General features: G+C 39.4%; 1 protein-coding gene across 1 annotated transcript; it reads right to left on the minus strand.

Annotated features, from left to right (window-relative positions):
- Positions 1 to 2,175: 2,175 nt before the first annotated feature.
- On the minus strand, positions 2,176 to 7,363 carry LOC105929766 (diamine acetyltransferase 2). Its single transcript, XM_012867667.3, has 6 exons — positions 7,035 to 7,363; positions 6,700 to 6,751; positions 5,136 to 5,219; positions 3,764 to 3,865; positions 3,632 to 3,672; positions 2,176 to 3,543 (listed from the first exon to the last, which is right to left on the minus strand). The coding sequence occupies exons 1-6, from the start codon at positions 7,095 to 7,097 to the stop codon at positions 3,376 to 3,378; spliced, it is 510 nt and encodes a 169-aa protein (XP_012723121.3). The 5' UTR covers positions 7,098 to 7,363; the 3' UTR covers positions 2,176 to 3,375.
- Positions 7,364 to 15,815: the final 8,452 nt, after the last annotated feature.

Genomic DNA, 15,815 nt, shown 5'->3' on the forward strand with positions numbered 1-15,815 from the left:
GATATATGAAAGATATGCAGGCATCTAATGCAGGAATTAGGATTACTTTCTTACAGTTTGCTTTTTAACTTCAAAAAAAGCTAAACAAAATCACACGTTGCACAGTAAGGGTTGTCCACAGGATTTGTCACAAGGATCAGAACACCATAAAACACAATTTATCTTACTAAGAGTGGTAGGTGGTCTGGTTTCAACACAACGACTAAACAACATTTGTTTTTAACTGGAAATAGTCCCAAGCAGCTAAAGTTGAGCCATGGGAAAGTGAAGCGGGCTTCTTTCAGCCAGCTGACGGACGGTGGCGATGCAACGGCTGGGCGAGAGTCTGCACCGCTATGCTCTGTGCTTAAAAACAGTCTAAAAAGGGAAAACCTCTGGTTGCTCTTGGATTTTATCCAAACAAAACAGAGCTAAACTAAAGCAACAGCATAGTGGAACATTTTAGCCGATAGCTTATAACCTGCGTATTCATAGTATTTCAGGTATGTGACTGCCGTGCTACTGTGGCGGGCCTAAAACAACTGCTTTATTAAGGCAGCCCGTAAGGGACAGTCTTTCTCAGAGCTCCAGTTCGGTGACGAGTGTCATGTGAAGAATTCATTACTTAATAATGCTGCCGGGATTTAAAAGCACTGACAGCTATATGTGATCTGGATTAGGGCTGCAGCATATCAGAAAAACATGCAATTACGATACTATTATTTAAAACTGTGCTGTCGATATCAATTACAACTTCAGCAATGTGTGAGCATGAAGGCCTGTTAGTTTGTCCAGCCACATAAAGTATGGACACACTGGCCGTTGTTTCCTGACACTAGAAACATGTTAGCCTGTCAACTACTGCCTGCGCCCAACTATTCCTTTGTGGCTGCGATGTCGCACACTCCGACATTAAAGGCGAAGGGGATTCCATATATTTTGCAGCTCTGATCTGGACGGGTAAATGATGGCACCACTTGAAGTGGAGAACGAGAAAATGTTCACGAGTGCTAGCTGAAGGGAGCTACAAAAGGCTAACTTGTGTTTTGCAGACTTGGTCATATATACAGTAGGAATAATTTGGCCCATTATTGTCATGTCCTACCAGTAACGTTGACCCTGAACGTTTCCAGTCACCACCAGCTAAACCATGAGCCACCGCCGACTAGCATTAGCATTTCACTGTAACTCCGCTAACAGGACCATAGGATCATATACGTAGACGCGTCATAGGGCGCAGGTTCGTACGTCAAAGTCACCGCCATATTGTATGTGGAAGTTAAGTTCTGTTGTAGTGAACGTGGATCACAGAAGATGCCTCATTCCTGTGCTGCATAGAAATGTATTCGGGCTGATTTTACTACTTGTATCTGCCACGAAGCTAAAGGGATACGAAAATAAACTTGTAATATTGCAAAAATAAAAATATTACAAATACAAAGTATATTCTGAGATTAAAGTCCCTCTGATACTGTTTAAGTGACTGAGTAACTGCAGATTTGCCAAATTCAACATGGCGGACGCTCTGACGCATCGCAGCATAGGCAGAACCCGCACAACGACGCGTCTACTCTTATATTATGTCTATGAACAGGACTACAGCTAAGCTAAGCTAAGCTAAGACCGGTCATCAGGATGGCGGGCCGGCAGAGGAGCGCTACAATTTTTGTCCTTCAGGTGGGGGTTTTCCAGAAATTCTGACACTACGCAACTATGAACACCAACATACCCACCAGACGTTTAAAGAGTTCTACTGCAGAAAGGACATTAACAGCACACCATGATGACTTTATGAGTCAACTAAAACAGAGGAATGCAGCGTTCCACATTTTAGAGCAGGTTTCTTTATACCTAAAATGCTTGGTCCTCCACTTAGAGGTTTAGTGTTAGACAAAATGAGCGGTGGCTCTCTACAAAGTATGTGCTTTTATTCTGATGCAAAATTTAAAAAAAATTTTTAGCAGTTCTGAATTTTTGCAGAATTCAAAATTGTGTTGTTTAGATAGCAAATCTGTGCTCGGCTAACAAGCTAACCTTAAATCTGTTGGATTCAGGTAGCTGCAATCATTGGAAAAAATTCTGACCTTGAACGCAGTTATGAAGAACCAAGTATACCCCATGAGTCAGGAGCTTGCTGAGGCCCTTTCAGTGAATGTCCTTCGTATTGTAAGTCCAGCCCAAAGCATCACCTCTCCACCACCATGCCTGAGAGCTGGTACTTAGTGTTTGTGCAGATGCCTTCAATCATTTTTATTTATTTTTTTTGCCAAACATCTCCACATCTGTGTTTTTCCACCGTGCTCCTCGAGTTACACGGCCCTGCATGTTTTGGTTGTTTCCCTGCTTTAAAACACACCTCGTTCAGATGCCTGCAGTTCAGCAAAAACCCGTTGATCAGCCGTGTTGACCCAGGGAAACATGTAAAACATGCAGGGAAGCGTGCCTTGAGGACCAGGGTTGATAAAAAAACCGCTCTACAGAAGGACGACACAATTCCAGGAATATTATGGTTCATTTACACGTGACTTCCAAAACCCAAGTTGTGCTGCCATATTCTTTTAAGAGAAATGTTTTCTCCTATTAACAAAGCACATTTCTCCAGTCTTTCTCTGTTATGTCATAAGCTTTGACATTTACCACACTAACTGAGGCCCGTAGACTCTGACGGTCCAGTGAATTTAGCAGGATACTAAATCGTGGGACCATTCCTGGAATTTAGGAGTAAGCTTTCACCTTGGATAACATTGACAGAGATCAGATTGTTTGAGGTCCTTCCCAGATTGATGGACTGTGGCAATTTCTTCTCTTCTGCCATTGCTGATGCCTTTCCCTTTCTTGGCATTGTGTTTTCAAGCAGCAGCGTGCTCCACAGAAACAAACTGGTGGTCACACAGGTGCTTGAACTTTAAGCATGGATATGTAATTAGCAGTACCCGGTTGTTACTAATCCATTTGCATCCTTTGGAAGCAACAAGAGGGTACAAAGGTTTTTCCCCGTCACTGTACTCACAGACGAGGAAACGTGTTTTTCCTGCATCTAGAGATCTGGATTTTTGTGCATACAACCTTTCAACCACACTTCTGAGTAGAATGGGTTTTACGCCGAACCCATTATAGTGATTTAGGATTTTGTGTTAAGAGGTCATAAGATAAACCAGGATAAAAACAGATTTCCTACTAAAAACATCCTTAAAAAAATATTAAAATATACGCTATCCTGATTTTATTATCCTCGATACAAAATAAGATTCCCGTCTGGAGACTTTTTGCATAATCCTTTCTGCAGATCTGACGTGCATTTTAAGATGGCTTTAAGGCCCAGTGGATAAGGTAATCATAAACTAAAAAGGTGCTAAAGGTTTGACTGACCTACGTTTTAAAAGTCAGAGATTTGGATTAAGGTTGTGCCAGGTGCTCCAGGGCCTCGCCCTCACAGCGCATGCAGTGGTAGCCCATTTTATCTGTGATGTCGAAGCAGCCTTGGCTGAGGTAAAAGTCCAGAGATGACTTGTTCCAGTCCAGAACCGTAAAGTTGAGCTGGTTGCATCCAGCTGCCAGTCCGAGCTGCAGCACCCCAAAAAGCGAAAGAAACAGACATCAGTGATGAGGCTGATGTAGAAGTTTTACATCACCATGCTTTGATGTTACTAACCTGTGCTACCTTGCTCATAAGTGCTTTGCCGATGCCCGTCCCTAAAACGACATACGTAGAAGTTAACATTTTACATGCATGCATGTGAAATGTTAACAACAAGAGCAACAACCTGCAAAGAACACCGTTTACCTCGAAATTCTGGCATCACATACAAGTCCTCCATGTAAATGGCTCTGCCCGTCCAGGAGCTATAGGAATAGAAGTAAAGTGCATAGCCAATCTTCGTGTGGCCTGGAAGTGAAATGGTAACAGTTAGCTAGCTGAAATCTCCCAAAACCTCGCGGCACAATGGGTTCACCGATGAAACCGAGCTTGAACTGTTCAGGCGTAATTCCAAAAGCTACCTCTGGCACGAAAAAAAAAAAAAAAAAAAGCAACACTGCAAAGCAGGCCTGTACGATTTTGACAAAAAATCTAAATTGATGTTTGCAAACAAGGACTATTTAAAACTAGAAATTTAACAGTTTTTATTAATCAGAATATTATTATTCAAGAGAATAACTTGCTTCACATAAAGTGCAACCAGCAAACCAGTCTATGTATTAAACAGTTGGATCGGTACTTAATGCTATGGAGGGATTCCTGAAAGTTTCTGGTAGAAAATATTGGTTATTTAAACTCTAAAACAAGCAAAAATAATAATAAAAAAATCTCACTATTGGAACTATCTTCCATGTGGAGGCAAACCCACTTTAAACATATTACCGACACCTGAAGGACATGTCTTATCAATTAATTGTTACATAGACAAAAACTGCCGACTTCTGCCATTTTGAGATTATGTTTTTTTTTTTATTGCAATTATATTGCAAACGTGATTAATTGTCCAGCCCTACTGCAAATTAAAAAAAAAGCACACAACGACACATTTTGTGCATATCTAGCGTTTTTTTATGCTTAGTTTTTCACAAACTTGTCCATTTTGACTTTCTCTCTACTTATCAACATAATGTCATTTTCATGATATAGTGGAATCTGTCATGTGTGGTCACATTTCCGAAAGGAGAAAGGACCAGACCCCTAAATATGTTAAAACCTTAGAATTGACAGAGGGTGAACTTTCATTATTCCTGAGACTGCATGTGCATCAAAGCAAAAGTACATATCTATGAGCATTGTGCTAGAGGCCTGCATTATCTAAGACACAAAAGCATTCTGCCCCTCCTGAGTAGAGAGTCAGAAACCGGAGTCCAGCAGAGGGTGATCAGTGATGACTGTATGGAAAAAAGGTCGAGCTGAGCAGCGGAGCACACACTAATGAGCTTCATTACTGCACACGGAGGAAACAGTGCATTAACTTTATTATGTAAGAGGTGAAGAAAAGGAAGGAGGACACATCAGCAGCATCCTGCTACATTAGGGAAACAGGACACACCGTGTTGCATTTAGCTGCTAATAAGCCCGGCACTTTAAGCGGGCTGCACCGGACCCCCGGCCCTCCTCCGCAGCGTGACGGACTGGACTGCGTCCCTGCTGCCATGAGCCGGCAAGTTGCTCTCACCTTCTTTGGTTCTGTGCTGTTCCGGCACCTCCGCGACGATCCCGTGAAAGAACGGGTTCTTGGAAAAGCCGTCTTGCTCCAAGTCTGCCAACAGTTGACAAAAGAGGCCCGAGCGTGAGAGATGTGTGAATGTGCCTCCGCGAAGCAAGGGTGTTAAATCCTGCGTTCTCTGTGATTTTTAAATCTGAGAGTTCTCGCTGGAAGTGTGCGCTGAAGTATTTACACCTCTTTAACATTTTGTCAGATTACAATCAGAAACCTGATACATCACTACAAAGAGGAAGGAAAATGATAAATGATTTTCATTATTTTTTGTATAAATATCTGAAAGGTGTGGCATGGATATGTATTCAAGCCCCATTTACTCTGATGCCCCTGAATAAAATTGACTGCAACCAGTTCCTTTCAGAGGTCACCTAATTAGTAAATAAGAGTCATCTTGTGTGCAATTTAATCTCAGTAGAAATCCAGCTGTTGAGTTATTGAAACCATGTTCTAAGCTTGGAACATCCTACAGAGCTGTTTATTCAAAATAGGATAGTAAGGGTGTGACACAGCTACAAACATACCCAGGTATGTGTCAAAAATGTAACTTTTTGACCTTAATCTCGAAATTTTATGTGGGAAAATAATATATATTGCAGGTCACCCCAAACGCAGCAGCCCCGCCGTAAAACACGGTGGAGGCTGCATCATGCTGTGGGGATGCTTTTCTTCAGCTTTAAAACCTTCCTTTTTACACAACATTTTTATTGGTCTCCTTTAATTGCTTTGTTTCGCTTTTAGTTTTCTTGCGTGTAATTGCCTTAAAACTTTTACTTGTGTATTGTGATTACATTTTAATGTCCCTCTTCTTATTTTATCCGTTGTCTATTAACTGTAGAACAGCGCGTAACTGATAAAACCTGTTAGTATTATTATTTTCATGCATCCCAATAGGCCTAGTAGACTGAAGAGAAAGGCTCGCCACACCTTTCAGACTCTTTTTTTGGAAATAATATACAGTTTTAAAGTATTCTTTTATTTCCATTTCCCTTGTGTGAGTTGCTTTGTGTTAGTCTATCACATCAACTCCCAAGAACACACATTCCAGTTTATGCTTGTAGCCCGACAAAAATAGAAAAATTCTATACATTTGAATACTTTTGCAAGGAGCTGCACAGATACTGTCTCTCTTGCATTTTATATAAAGTCCATAAACATCTACAGTAACTCCAACCGTCTGTTAAAATCCACATCAATACCAGACATACACTATGCTCGGCACCTTATTCGTTTCTACTGTTTAGAGAAACACCAGGCATCAGCTGTGACCTTTCATTTATAATCTGTTACAGTTATTTAGTATCTCAATGGTATTTACTTCCTTATTTAAAATGTCTTTTAATATTAATGTTTTTTTTTCTTATTATTGGTCAACCAAAGTCACGTTTAACAGCCTTTTTAAAAGATTTCAAACACATATGGATATATATTGATGTTATAAAAATCATGACAGGATTAAGGTGGCCCAGTAAACTGGTCCCAGATGAACCATTACAGAGTATAGAACAGATGACGATACCTCTCTGTGTAACTCGAACATGGTCAGCCACCTTCTCGTACTCTGCCAGTTCCTGGAAAGGAAAAACATCATCATTATATATATATATATATATATATATATATATATATATATATATATATATATATATATATATATAAAACATCATGCCTCATACATTAAGGCAACAACATTAAGGCCCAACAGTTTTAACGAACCGTGGGCCCATCCGGAGACCGGATACATGCATTAATTAGATCCAAAACAACAACACCGGATGGTTAATGAAGACACCTCGTGACGTAAAGCCGGAGCAACTCGCGGCCAGGTCCGCACGTGCGCACGTGTCTGCTCACCCTGATCATCCGCGCGATGTCCTTGCAGTCCTCCACGTTCGCGGCTCTGATGGAGAAGTCCATGTCTGATGATGGGTACCCCGAGGGCTGATGCTGATGGGTCGGGAGGGCTTTGACCGGGAACACGGGACTCGTCCCCGCAGCTTGGACCCACACGGCTCGGTCACCCTAAAAGCAGGCTGGAGCTGGAGGGACTGGGCAGAGAGCGCCCTCCTCCAGGAGGGAGGCGTCTGCACGAAGCAGACCCTCTATCCAACACGCTCCTCCTCTCTGAGTCTCATGGCTGTGCTGAGGTTAAAGTCAAAGACAAGTAACGTGCTCCTGTTTGAACTTTCGGTATCAGTCAGTTGTTCACTGTTACTGTGTTTTATTTGTTTTTTTTTACGGTGACAACACAGTTTTAATAGTAAAACAAAACCAAAACACAAGCCACATGTGCGCCGGTAGTCCATTTTTCCTTCGCCTCCTGCAGAGCTCACCTCAATCCACTAGGTGGTGCTAGCAGCTCAGCTTTATTTCAATTGGTCCCTGATTGAAACAAACCAAAAAAATAAATAATGCAGAAAGTATTATATAATGAAATAAACTCCAACAGACTAAAAGTTGAATTTAGTGGGGGTTTTTTAAATTACAAAATAAATGTTGTATTTCACTTTGTTGTTAATAAAGACAGCATTTCATCCAGCCTTTTTTTTTTTTTTTTTTTTTTTTTTTAGAAGTAAGGTTCTGCAAAAGGGCTTTAAAGAACTAATATCTTTAATGGACAGTTTCCAGTCCGGACGAATTCAGTGTATTTACAAGCCCAAAGGTAGGGTTATGCCTGGCAGGTATCGATTTAAAATAATTTATATGCAACCGGGAAGTTTGTTTCTGGCAGGCAAGGAGACAAGAACCTCCTAAAAGAGACTGAAACATTATAAAACAAGTAGCAATTATTTGACGAAAAGAACCAAGTTATGTTATTTTTTTACTAACATTATATCAAAAGTGGATTGACAGAAAAAAAATCTATATTTTCAATAATCAGTGCCATTACAGCAGCCAAAAGCTACAATTTAAATTTTGATCAGGCTTATGAATGTTTCCACACCTATTTACACAATTTAAAGGGATTAGCTCCAAGTATTTAAAACTGGAAGGCCTCTTTGCCATCACCCTAATCTATAGCTCCCTCCAAAGAATCACTACCAGAACCAGATTTAATTGACGTCTCTGGCTGTACCTCTCCAAAATTTTAACATTACTTTCAGCTCAAAGATACATCTTGGTAAAATTAAAAGATTACTTTAAACCTAAATCTGCCAGGGGTATAAAAAATTTGGGGCATAGCTGTATAAAAACAAGGATCATTTAAACCCTCACGGTTAAAAGAAACAACAGTTTAAACTGTATTTTGAACATGTCCATTGTTTCGATGTCCAATATCAGTACGATATGACACAGAATTATAATTGGTGGCATACTGGCTCCTACCTCCATTTTCCATCCATCTCCTTCTTTATAAACAACCCTTCAATTTAAACACAGAGATGGCTTAAGTCTTCATTTAAAAGTGCCTGCATAAACTAGCAATGACATCTTTATGAAAGGACTTCTTTATGATGATAGAGGTGCACTGTCTGACTAGCCATTAGCTTCATCTGAAAGGAGGCCCAATTCATTTAGATTGACACTGAATGAAGACACCAGAAGAGATGCATGCTGGAAGATATTAACTCTTAATCTTTTACTAGAACCTCACTTCAACTCTAATGAGATGAAATACATCTCTTTAAGGATGGAGTAACATGTATTACCAGTAGGGGGCGTCGTTGACAAATGTACAGTTTTGACCTGGAGGTAGAATGACTAATAAAACCACGAGGAATTATATCTTTCTGGAGAATGAGACCCCCACTTTCAGTAAGAAGACTATTCAGACAAATGAAAATATTCTTTAAAAATCCCAAATGTGCATTAAAAACAACATTTTGTTTGTATTTCTGTCTTTTAGTAATATTTCCAGACAAAAGGTGAAGCCCTGAGTTTGAGAAGCTGATGCAACTCTGTCACAACTGCCTTTGGGTGTCTCTATGTGACGGAGTGAATAATTATAAGGGTATTTAATGATAATCTTAATTTGTATTTAATTTTTTAAAATTCACTTTGCATTAATGTTAAAAGAAAATAGAAAAAGGTTTCATCACAGGTTATATGTAGATGAAACAGGCAATAATGATGACGCACATTGTGGATATGTCATCAAACTGTGAATCCCCAGAAACGAAAATAAGCATGAGCTCATGATTTTTACACGCTTTCACACGGGCCAACCACAAATATACACTAATCAGAGGAACTGAGAGCAGCTTGCTGGGAAACTGTTTAGTATATCCAGTTACTTTTGCTATACTGTTTTAGATATCAGATATAAAACACTATTTAATAAATTGCTCAGCTTTTGAGTGTTTTGGTTTTTTCCACCACACAGGCACTAAATAGAAATGCTAATTCTATGCTCAAATCTGATCATGAACTTAAAGGGGACATAACATGCTTTTCAGTTCTTCCTTTTCACATAGAAATCATTCAGTTGTGGTCTTAATAAAGTGAAACTGTAATGTTTAAGTCTGAATTCCTCCTTGTTGTTGCCCCACAGCTCCTCTTTCACCCCTTGTTCTGAGGTGCGTCTGAGAGCAACTCATTCTGGTGCTGTCTCTTTAAATCTAAAGGAGGCGCTTCAAACCCCGCCCCCCTCCATGTTGCAGAGTGTTCCACTCCACCTCTTTCAGCCATATTTGTAGTATCCGGGGGGACCGTGTGATGAACAATCAAACATTTTGACTTGTAATCAGTCCTAAAAATAAAACAGGCAGATTTGCGACATCAGTAAACTGGAAGTTGATGACCTTGTATCGCAGCTCTGCAGCAAATACTGCAATGCAACTGTTCAAAAACGTAATGGAAAACAGAGAACAGCTGAGTGGATTGAAAAAATATGACCCAAACAGAATATAGAGCTATCTATGTAGCTCCTGGACAGACTACGTTCACATTTTCTACACTCCTAGAGACTCCAAGTACACGGCAAAATATACTCAAGGGCTAAAAATGCTTTTCCAAGATATGTCCCCTATAAATGAGTGAAGCTGCCAGTTTGTATGAGAGAAAAGGGTTTTCATTCTTCAAAAACATGCATCGCCTTTTTGAGTGAGATTCCAAGTTAAGACATAGACTGAACCACAGCAAATAGACAAAGACATTTTCCTTTGGCAGTGGCTGATATATGATTGTGTTCACTTTAGAGATGGATCAACTAACAAGTATTAGGAGCTCGTTCTTGTTTTTTTTTTTTGTTTTTGTTCCTTAGTGTTTCTCGGTTGACTCTGATGGCTACGGGCACTGCACCTCACTCATATTCTAATTTAACAACCTGAACCTATTGTATGAACAGCTTGTTTTACTTGTGTTGTTACACCTTGCGTGACATTTTAGCATAAAATCTTCGTTCATTTGATTTTAAGCTTTAGAAATGTGGGATATTAACAAATAAGCAATTTCTTTTTTTTTCTTTTCATACATATGTAAAGTAAGCACCAGCAGTCCGTCCAGATGGATGCGGAGACGATGTTATACCACCGGTCAAAAACAGAAACACAACCTGTCTCTGTCTTGCCTATAAAAAGCAGCAGTGTTGTAGTTTCAGCTCTGCATTGCGTCGGGCTAACGGTTCTGCTGCACCGCCTCCACCTCTGGGCGCACTGCAACCTTATCTTCCGTACGTTATCAAAGGCCGCCCCTGTCGTGGTAAAAAAATCACAGAGCATGGAGCCAAAAGTGAACAGATACTTTTCTTTTCCATCTCAGTTTTAACCTCAAAAGTGCTGACGTAAGGTCAGCGATCAAAAGTATCACGGGTGAACAAACTGCACGCACAGCTGATAAACGTGAAAGAGGGGTTTTTGTCACGGTTTATATGAAAAGCGCAATGTTTTGCGATGCTAAACAACGAATGGACTCTGTTCCCTTAAACTGTATATAATTTCTTAAGAAAAACAGCACACATTAAAGCTCGTTTCCCTTTACAAAAACACGCGGGCGCTTCCACGTGTAAAACCGGCTGTGACCTAATAGCTGATGGCTGATTCAGAGAGGTTGTGATTCCTACGCCATTAGGTATAGCAAACCTGGTCGTGGTTCAGTGCGTAAATTGTCTCACTAATACGTCTACCTCGTAACGTGCTGATTCCAGGCACATGTTACAGTATAAATAGGAGGCTCTGGATGCTTGAAGCTAAATATAAACCCTATGAGCTATTTGTCACAGTACACGGCTTTCTGCAGAGTCTAGGGTGGGGAGGAAATGAGCAGAGAAAGGGGGAATTTTTCTCTTTTTTTTGTTTTTTTTTTTCTTCCTGGGCTCGCCTCAAAATGCTTGGTGGCCAGCTGTCTCTGTAGGAAAAGAGCAAAGCCAGCCCGTGTGCCTATTAATAGCTCCCGAGATAGACGGTGTGTCTCTTTAAGGCTGACTAACGGGCTCCTTTCATACGACGCGGGCAGAAAAAGCAGAACATTGCCACCGTTTTCATCAGCGGCCTCTCCGCTGCTGCTGCTGCTGCTGATGACGTGCGTCAGACGCCCCTGACTGTTTTTACAGACGCAGACGGAGGCCTCGGAGGCAGCCGGCAGTAGAAACGTTGTAGAGAACGTTAGTCAGTCGAATGTGAGCAAGAGCGAGCGGGGCCTTGTACTCGCCTACACACCTTCAAACAATGTGGCAAATCTCAGAGAAAAGGAGCATTTGAGTGCATCTGGTGCGTAATTCCAACGTGTTATCATTCCCCTCTTGCCTCTGAGTAATGCAGAGGAAGTATTACGTCTGTGATATTGCCGTCTTGCGACGATAACCCCAGGATCCTTTTGTTCCTTTTGAATCTATCTATATATATATATATATATATATATATATATATATATATATATATATATATATATATATATATATATATATATATATATATTATATTATATTATACAACCAATATTATATATTATATTATATTAGAGTTTCACCGATACCGATACCGCACTAAAATGGTGGTATCGGTATCGGCGAGTACCAACAAATAGGTCACAGATACCATTTTGATGTTTGTATGTCACTTGAACGCAACCTTCTCTCTCCCGACACACACTAGTTCTACTGGATTCAATTTGTATTAGTCTTTTTCCTGCTTTAATAAGGTAGCAGCTTGACAAAGCCATGATAGCAATTATTTTACATCCAAGTAGTATGCAGTTCTTCATATATACACACACACATAAATTTCAAAGTAATGGTATCGGTATGGTATCGGTATCGGACGTTACTCCACAGCTAGGTATCGGGTATCGGTATCGGGGCCAAAAAATGACATCGGCGCAACACTAATATATATATATATATATATATATATATGTATAAATTAGAAAAGTTAACAAGAACCAAGAAAGAAACATTTTATAATATTTGGGGAAAATGGATCAGGTTTGTATCCCCCTTTCAAGGTGGTTTTGTATAATTCTTGGATCCTAACTATATTGAGGCACTGTATTGACCTTCTGAAATTGGAATATAAAATGGCTAGATATTAGTTTTGCTTACTGAATATGTAAAAGGTACCTGAAGCTCCCATTTAACGCTACCATGTTGTATTTTTTTTTGTATGTAAAATCAATAGGTTTTGTGTGTCAAAACATATTGTAATGTTTTTCATCCCTTTCAATTAAAAAGTTGAATGGGTGAATTCAAGGTCATGTGGTGAATGTCTGAATAATTCCTCTGCTGTTTCCCCTTTCGCCGATTTGTGCCCCTATTTCGTCACCGTAAACAAACCCTTTAGCATTCAGGAGCCTCAACCATTGCATGGTGGTACGGATTGTCATTACAGTTAAGTGTGTTCTTGAATTATGAAGAGAAATGGTCCTAAAGGTTCTCAATTTAACCGCATATTGCTGTCTGAAAACTCTGTTTCACTCTCTGTTTTCATTAATTGTGGTTCTGACCCTCATTTAAGCCCATTGATCGTTATAAAATATAACGGATTTTGACTTCTGATCAGACCAAAATAACTCAGAGTGATGTCCTGCTGGTAAATACTACCTGTTGGAGTCATCAACAGATTGTAAACATGATATAGAAAATGACTCTAAAGCAGGTAGGAGACACGCCCCTGACTGGTGCAAAAGGGTAGTATGAAAAAAACCCTTGGAAGACAGTGCAGCTTTGTACCCAGGAAAAGATAAAACCACTAAAACTGCAAAAGACAAAGCAGTGGCATCCTCTTTAAAAAAAGAAAAAAGAAAACAGTTCTGTCATAAAGCCGCTAAGATGAGCCTCTGACCAACATACCTCTAGGGCACGGGTCTCCAGTATGTTATGTTAAGTGGAACGTTGCAGGGCCCATTTAGAGAGTAAAGTGTGGGGAATGTCCCATTTTAAAGGGGTAAACACATTTTGATGTGTGAAACCTTCCCAGAGTTGTTCAGTCATCACGTTTGACCTGTTTTGTTCCCCTTGTATCTCCAGATAAACTGAACAAACATAAAATCAGGCTCTAGGTCGGTTTGAGGATTTAGAGCCCGTTTTGTATTCATGCTTTGGATCTCTGTTCTAAAACACATCCATTTCTGACTACCCATTGGGTAGATGTGTATTTCTCTTTGTCGTTAATTATTTTTATAAATTTTTTTGGGAAAGATATTTTGCTAAGAATTTGGTTGTATATTATTGTGGTTGTGATGTTTCTGAGTCACATAACCACATTTCCAATAGGGCAGAGACGACCTTAATCTCCAACCTGAAGCCTTCTGAGGGTCTCAGGGTAGAAGTTAGCCTAAGCCTCTGTGACCTGAATACATTCTGCTCTGCCTAGTTTTTTGTTTTATTTTTAAAAAAATTTCTATTATCTTTGTCCATCTTCGTGTTTCCTATAATTCTTCCAGTGTAAGACCTCATTGTTTTCCACCCAGTTTTGTTCTTTGTCTTCTGGATGTGTGCCCACGCCCAGCTTCTGGAGAAGTTTGTTTGTTTTTGAACTAACTTCCCAATCTCTGGAATGCCTGAAAAGATTTTGTCCCCAACACCGACTTTGACTTTTCTTTCCATGCAACTCTTTCTTCAAATCCGCGTCGCTGCTCTGTTTAGAAATGTTACATATAAGCTAAACATTTGTCACTCTCACTTCCTCCTTCCCACAGTCGAGAACTGAAAATAAGGCGACACAAAATAGAACATGGATGTAAATAGGTTCACATTTATGAGCTTGAGAAGGAGGATTACATAGATAAGAAAAGCAACTTTAGGCCAGAGGAAAGGATGTTAATAGAGTTTTCTGAATAGATTTATTTTCAACTTTTTAGATTTATCACAGGAGCTCTGTCATTGTGATTTTTAATGTAGGAGCAGAGTAGCGACGTCATTATTTAGCCTGTCCCACTCAGATCAACCTGAACAATACTATAAATGGAGAATGAAATAAGCGCAGAGTTACTAAGCACTAACGGCTATCTACCTGCAGTCTGAGCAGGTTTCCTGTCTCGTTAGAGTAATTCACGACTTAAAACTGGGATTTTTATCAAACAGTTTTGAGGTCTTGGTGCTTTAGAATAAGAAAAAAAAACAAAAAAACTAGTGAGTTCATCACACCAAGGGGGGATAAGGAACAAATTTCCCAAACAAAGTTTCCATTGCCTGTTTGCATGTGGAGTTCATGGGGAGTGGGCAAACTCCTGCGACAATCACAGTAAAGTGTAAAAATTAAAGTTAAAATTGAAATTAAAGGTCTTTTTAAAAATGATCTCGATTGCATTTGATCACCTGTTGTTCAAAATTCAAAAGATGTAAACTGATCAAACCTGAACTGGATTTTTCTACCCACAACAGAAACCTACAAATTAAATTTAGAAGACGTTTGTGTTTTTGAAAACACAAACCGTATGGTCGCCCTAAGGCTTTTTCAGCACTGGGCCGAGCTTAGAATGAGACGATGAATGTTTGCCCGAGAATGAGAGCACAATATATGAAGAAAAAAGGTTTTTACCTGGGTTACGGATTCTTTAAAACTAAGTTTCTGATTTCCAAGAACTAAAATAATTAAACAAATGTTATTTTAGTTTCTCAAAAAGTTATTGAAATACGTTTGCATCTAATTTATCTCCAAATACTTCTTTGTCAGTCTGTTGATGTACATGCATGACAAACTTAGGCAGACAACATTTTCAGTTCCTAACCTTTCTGATAAGTCTATTTGTAAAACATTATAGTTTGGTGCATGTGTGCTTGGTTGTTTATGGCTCAATCCAGTGGTCTGCAGGCTTTAAACCCAAAGAGCCCTCAGTCCACCCAAATAAAACCTGTTTAGAGCCCCACATCTAATGTGACCTTTTGAAAAAAAAAGGACAACTTGTAGTTTTTGTTAAATATCTACTCTAGGTGATTTGTTGTGATTTTTAAAGAACCACAATTTTATTTCTACTTTTGTAGTGTTGAATTAAAAGAAAATATAAAACCTTTTCAAAAGAAGGGACCAGTATGTTTTCTTCCATGGGATGTTGCTATTTTTTGGAAAACGATGTGTTAAAAAAGCACATCGTTTCCGACCTAATGACAAGATAATAAATCTAAAAAAATATATTACGGAAGGTTTTCAGTGTTATTCTGTTGTGGAAATTCACCGCAATTACTCCAAGGAAAAGATGGAAAAACTACTAATACTGCTTTTACTACATCTACATTTAAAAACTGCTGTTTTTATATGTTTG

This window comes from Fundulus heteroclitus, chromosome 14 (assembly GCF_011125445.2).
Source record: "Fundulus heteroclitus isolate FHET01 chromosome 14, MU-UCD_Fhet_4.1, whole genome shotgun sequence".
Taxonomy (NCBI): Eukaryota; Metazoa; Chordata; class Actinopteri; order Cyprinodontiformes; family Fundulidae; genus Fundulus; species Fundulus heteroclitus.

Coding starts and splice junctions, on each gene's coding strand:
- LOC105929766 (XM_012867667.3), bottom strand. CDS start 7,097: ATGGACTTCTCCATCAGAGCCGCGAACGTGGAGGACTGCAAGGACATC. Junction 6,752..7,034: donor ACATCGCGCGGATGATCAGG/GTGAGCAGACAC, acceptor TTTCCTTTCCAG/GAACTGGCAGAGTACGAGAA. Junction 3,866..5,135: donor ACAGCACAGAACCAAAGAAG/GTGAGAGCAACT, acceptor TTTCACTTCCAG/GCCACACGAAGATTGGCTAT.